Source organism: Apaloderma vittatum, unplaced genomic scaffold (genome assembly GCF_000703405.1).
Source record: "Apaloderma vittatum isolate BGI_N311 unplaced genomic scaffold, ASM70340v1 scaffold9528, whole genome shotgun sequence".
Lineage (NCBI taxonomy): Eukaryota > Metazoa > Chordata > Aves > Trogoniformes > Trogonidae > Apaloderma > Apaloderma vittatum.
In genome coordinates, this window is record NW_009731310.1 from 76,648 (window position 1) to 82,647 (window position 6,000).

At 42.0% G+C, this 6,000-nt stretch overlaps 1 protein-coding gene across 1 annotated transcript in view; it reads left to right on the plus strand.

Moving 5' to 3' along the window:
- Positions 1-5,799, plus strand: part of LOC104278231 (focal adhesion kinase 1-like) — a gene marked incomplete at its 3' end in the record, with an annotated part of 75,961 nt that extends 70,162 nt beyond the window's left edge. The window contains exons 12-13 of the mRNA XM_009875142.1: positions 3,456-3,486; positions 5,747-5,799. Of these exons, the coding sequence (XP_009873444.1) occupies positions 3,456-3,486; positions 5,747-5,799 (84 nt within the window). The remainder of the gene's footprint in view (positions 1-3,455; positions 3,487-5,746) is intronic.
- Between the last annotated feature and the right edge of the window lie 201 nt (positions 5,800-6,000).

Consider the following 6,000-nt stretch of genomic DNA (forward strand, 5'->3'; position numbering starts at 1 on the left):
TCCAGCCTAAACTTGCCCTGTTGCGACTTGAAACCGTTCAAGTTGGCATTCATGAAGGCAAGGAAGATCACCTACCAGTTGCCAACATGGGCGAAACAGACTCAGCTGGAGGAAAATCATTTTATTACCAATCAAAATAGATGTGAGTAGTGAGAAACAAAACCAAAAAAATGAAAACAACACCTTCCCCCCACCCAAGGCTCTCCCCCAGTCCCATCTTCCCTGCTTCCCCCGTTCAAGGTGCTGGGGCTGGGAGTTGGGGCCAGCCCACCCCAGCCTCTCTCTCCCGGCCACTCCTCCCTGCTGCCCCATCTCCCTGCCCCAGAGCGCCCTTCCCCGGGCTGCCGTCCTTCAGGCACAGCCTGCTCCCGCCTAGGCTCTCCATGGCTCCAGAGGGGAGAGGGGTCTCTCCAGGGCTGCATGGGATCCCTGCTCCGGGCCAGCCGTGCCTCCTGCCCTCCTCCTCCTCTGACCTCGGGCTCCGTCCTGGGCTTCATCCTCCTCTGCTGGGGCTGTTTTTGCCCCTTTCCCAAACCGGTTCCCCGGCCCTCTGACATCCCCAGCTCACAGAGGCTGCCCTGCCAGCGCCTGGGCACAGACGCCCCGATGCAGTCATGCACGTCCCGTGTTTTTTAACTGAATATAGAAGTGGGCAAAGTGCTGTGGGTTTCAACTTGTGAAAAAACAACATATGCTTTTGCCGTCATGCTGTTAGTACTGAATTTTGGCTTCAGACCTACGAGGGTCCTGATGAATATTTGGTCTTTTGTTTGGGATATAAGCTGGAAACGGATGATATAAGCTGGAAACGGATGAGCACCAACTCGGGAACCACTGCCTGAAGTGAGCAGTTTGTATCCAGGGAGCCCGTAGGCGTCTGTAAGATCAGCTTTGATACTCCGTTTCAGCAGCAGTTCCATTTTCTTGAGTATTCTCCAGTGAAACGGGAAGCAACTCAAATACTGCTTAATAATAGTTTTTTATTTCTGGCTGTGTTTTTCCTTTTTTCTACATATGCTTGCTTATTGAAATTTCCCTGTCCATATCTGGCCCTTCACCTGACACGTACCTCTGGCAGCCCAAAGAGAGATGTTGTCTGTGTAGCTGGTAAATGGATACATCGGATTGTGACTTGAGAGGTGCTGTGTGCTCCTTTCTACTTCCTAACTACAGCATGCTTCTACTCCTCAAGTAACTACATAATGCCACTTCCATTCACTTTTTCCTTATCTCACAAAATGTGTAGAATGGGGTTTACTATTAAGATGGAATCAGAATTTTGTTATGAAAGATTTTTATTCCGATCCTTGCTTTACATTTTGCACTGGTGAGAAGCTGCTCAGTAAGTGAAGTAGGGACTTGAGGAATTGAACCGTATTCTCATCGTTGAGGAAATTTAACACTGCACTGGAAAGTTAGATTCTATCTTTATCTCTTTTAATAAGTACGAATTGACTTCAGTTACCACCTCTGGCATTTCTCGCTCTGTTAAGAGGTTGGAATCTACGGTTGTAGGAGAGAGAAACAGTCTCATCTGCAGCTGAGCTCAGTATGTTGAATGTAGGAAGCGTGGCTCTGCGATTGTTCCAAAACCATTCACTGGTGGTTCTGAAGTCCCCAAATATGATACTGATGTGCTCCACACACAAAAAACACCGTACAGGATATTAAAATTCCATCTTTAGAATACAATTTGAATAGTATTCAGTTAATATGTGATGAAGCTAGGTGTTAAAGAGCAAGGAAAATTATTCTGAATAAGTGGCTTATTAATTGTACACCCATTAGCTTGATCTGAAAATATGGAATGATGAAGCTAACCATGCCATTTAAAAAGTTCTTTTAACACAGAGGTTTGTGTGCTTGTTTTGCTTTCCATAGCTTTAGAACCAACAGACTGCAGGTGTAATGTAGCAGTACGACATGATTCGTCAGCAACACCTAAACCATTAAATCCATTACCAAATGTAGGAGCAGCAGCATAGCTTGATGGAAACTAGAGCACGGGATGCTTTCACGAACAAGGGCTGACAGGTGCAATTTAAGGCTCTTACACAACCCTGGGGAGGCTTGCGTTGTAGTGGGCAGCACTCCTCCGCCTCTTGCTCTAGGCTTGGTGTCTCTTGCCCAGTTCCATCCAGTGTGAATCCTTCATTGCCTATTAGTCTCTCTTTTTGGGGTACCAACTCCCCCCAGTCTTTCACTGACAGGTTGTCACCTTCATGCCTGTGATCTCACCTTGTCACTCCACACTGCCTTTAAAGATCTTCGCCTGTTGTTTCCTGCTCCCAAAGGTATGATTTACAGTAGCATATCACAACAACCTTTCTCTCCCACCTCATGCCTCTTGTATAGTCACGTTCCACGTGCTCGCTCAAGAGTCACTTTGCTGAGCTGCTCTAGGTCATCTTCCAAACCACAGCGTCTTTTTTCCTTTCTTTCCTGCGTCTTCCTTTTCAACAGCCCCCATCAGACAGATCACACCAGACCTAGGCTGGTGAGCCAAGTGGTGGGGTTCTATCTTTAGACAGCAGAAAAAAAAAAGTAACAAAATACTGTAGTTTGCACGGCTTCTGGGTATCGGGCATTTCTCTGCTCAGTCACGTGGTACACAGAGGTAGACATTACATTCTGTAATGTTTGGAACTTCAGAATTCACATGATTTCGTGTAAACAGTACACATAACCATTTTCTAAAAGTGTAGATTTTCAGGTCACTTTATCAGTGCTACAGTGGTTTGGAGAGTGAAACCCATTTTAATTACCCACCGTGCTCCATTCTACTGTGAATCACTGGTGGTTTAGTAAAGGATTAGTAACTTCCCCATTGTCCCTCTCACGTGGATACCAAGTGTCTCATCAAGTCCTTCGGGGAAAAAAAAACCACCTTGAATATTTACCTTTAAACTTCAATACACAACACCATTATCAAAGGAAGACTGGGCAGGACTTTAAGATGGGTTACAAGAAGCTGACTTCACCTCTGGCTGCTAAGCGCTGCTGTTGTATAATCTTAACCAGAGGTGAAATCAGTATGATAAGTTATGTGCTTTAATGATTTATTTCCATTGTCTTACTTGGAAGTAAGGCTTCAGTTGTTATTTATGTGTTAGCACTTAGCACATCTTGGAGATAAAAAGGAAAGCTTTTTCTTCCTAGAGAGATGAGATACTGTCATACCTTCTGCAAGTGATTTATCAGAGTTATTTGTTTAGAATAAAAAAAGAACTTTTATATTCTCTACGCGTTGTTTTCTCAGATAAGAGTTTGCCAAAAGGTCTGTATCACTGGTTAGAGGGAGTTACGTTGCTTTTAATATATGTACAGAACAGTCTGTTGAATCAGCCTGAGTTTCCTGAAGATTCTGTGAGGATTATTGTTTCAGGCATGTGGATATTGCTTGTCGTTTGGAAACTTGAAAAAATTGTAATCCTGTTCTCTTCTTGTTTACACAGAAGGTGAAAGAGCTTTACCGTCAATACCAAAGTAAGTTTTATGCTTTCTTTTCTTATATACTAAAAAAAAAAATGTTTTGAAAAATAGTTTAGTGATGCTTTGGGACATTTTGTACATGTTTGATTTTTATTGTTGCTTTTGGATTCTAGGACAAGTAGAAGGTGGTGATTTGGGACTGTGGGGCATAAATTACTTGACTGCAGTGTTAAACTATAAAGGTATCAGAAGTAAAATCTGGGGAAAAAATGCATAATGCATCAGTATATTTGACATACTTGACAGCAGCAAAGGAATTTTTTTTGCAAAATTCTTGACTGGAATTCAGGCTATTTATTTTGAGTCCATGAGGACATTTAGTTATAGGAGTGATGCTAAACAGTTTTTAAATTGTGATTTTGATCTGTGAGTTCATCTGTCTTCTTGCTTTTTCTGTTTATCCCCTTTTCTGCTTATGTGACATGCAGAAAATGTTTTTCTCTCCTATCATACCTTTTGTTAATAATGTTTCCTTAATGAGCGGCCAGTCTGAGTTGAGATAAAGAAAGAATTCGATTTACAAAGCAAATACTTGTAAATCTATTATTTTAAAATTAGCAGTGTGAAAACAATCTTCTCCAAATGTAATTTGGAGAAAATGTTTATCTAATTCAGACAAATAGAGTTGCTTTTTTTTTTACTCTGGCTAGTTTGATGGTATTACTGTCTCTAAGGGAGGTCGAAACATGCTGTCTGCCTCTAGTATTTCTGAACTCTTTGCGTTTTTCTCCTTCCCCAGCTTTAAGGTAAATAAAATTTCTAATCTATCTCTCTTTGAACTAAGAATACTTCTTAAATGGTTGGAGCGGGCAGTCCGTAGCGCAGCGGTAGGTGAGCCTGGTAATTCTTCCGCTGATCCTGCGCGCTCCCGGGGCCAGCGACTCGGGCTCCGTCCTGTCTGGAGAGTTGCCACGGTTGTCTCACCTTTCCGTGGGCAGTTTCTTCTTGTGGTCTCCTAAACTTCAGTCCTTTAACCAAGCCACTTTTTTTCATTTATTGTTTTTTTTTGTTTTTTTTTTTCCTCTAAGCTGCTTTCTCTATAGATGCCTTCAGACCTAGGGATTGTACCTGCTTTAACTCAGCCACCTCCTTCTGTTTCTTCTTTGTTTTCTGGAAGAAGTCCCAAATATTGTTATTATTACTTTTTTAATTATTGGATGGAGGATGGAACACAGTTTGTTCCTGAATCTGCAGTCAGCTTACGTGCTAGTGATTGCTCTTCCTTCACAGGTGCTGCGGCAGTCGTCACTAGCCAGGTAGCATTCTCATGGCGCAGAAAGAGAGGAGTTGCAATGCGGGGAGGAAAAGGAAATTATAGTCGAGGCTGGAAATAGTAAAATTGGTAAACATAATGTGCCCTCATACAGAAGGAAAAAATTTGCTTTTACATAAATTGATGCAACAGAGAAACACGAAATACTCTTCTAATTTATAATCGTTTATGCTTTCTTTATTTGTAGGGCTTTCTTGAATAAAATAAGGTTTGAAGGAAAAGCTTCTTGACATTTTTGGGACAGTTTACCAAAACTAAATTTGTACTTTTGAGTCTGTTTAAACTGAGGCACCACATATGCTCTTATCCTGGTAGCAGGGGAATGGGCTTTTGTCGTTTAAAACTACTAGCCAAAGCCGTCCTACACGTGGAAAGATTTGCCTTTGCCAGATGAAATTTCAAAGTGCAGTGCTTTTGCTGTCTTAGAATTAAAACTATGCTTATGTTTGTGCATTAAAAAAAAATTTCAGAAGAATTCCTTGTAATTTCTGTTACTAATGAACATGTATAGCGGACTGCATTTAAATTTAATTGTTTTTCTTGATTTACTTGGTATGTGAGTCGATTTAAATTTGTTGTACAGGGTAAGTCAGACAAAATCTCCACGCTTTTATTTCCAGTAAATGGTACAGTAAGTAGAAGCACCCGTAAATAAATTACACATTTCGACAAAGTTCCCAGATGGATCTTAAAAGCTTGGAAAACTTAGGTTTTGTTTTTTCCCTTTACATTTGCTCTGTTGTCGTGGTTCAGGACGCTAATTGAAACGGTAACGTGTTCTCTCCGCTCTTACTCCCCGAGATGGGTTGGAAATGGTAGATTCCTTTCTGACTCACCCCTCCCTCCCCCTTGCAAAATCTGTCCCTGCGGGAAGTGGGCTGGCCCCGCTAATTACAGTCGGTGCCCTGTTCGGATGAATTCCCAGCGTATGTGCCCGTGAAGAATGTACAGCATTCAGCGCTTCCAACCTCTCTTTTGCAGGCTGGCCAACAATGAGAAGCAAGGAGTAAGGTCACACACAGTCTCTGTGTCAGGTAAGACTCGTTAAATAAAATAATAATTAAAAAAAAAAAGAGACGAGTTTATTTATAAAGCTGGATATTTAGGCAAATTTTTCCACTCACTTGGCTATTGACTTTCCCAAGACCGTGGCTGCGCTGCCTCTGTAGTGCATTTTCTAAGGAGGAACTTTTTGCAGCGTACGCTACGCTGCGTCGTCCGCGAGAGCAGCCGTA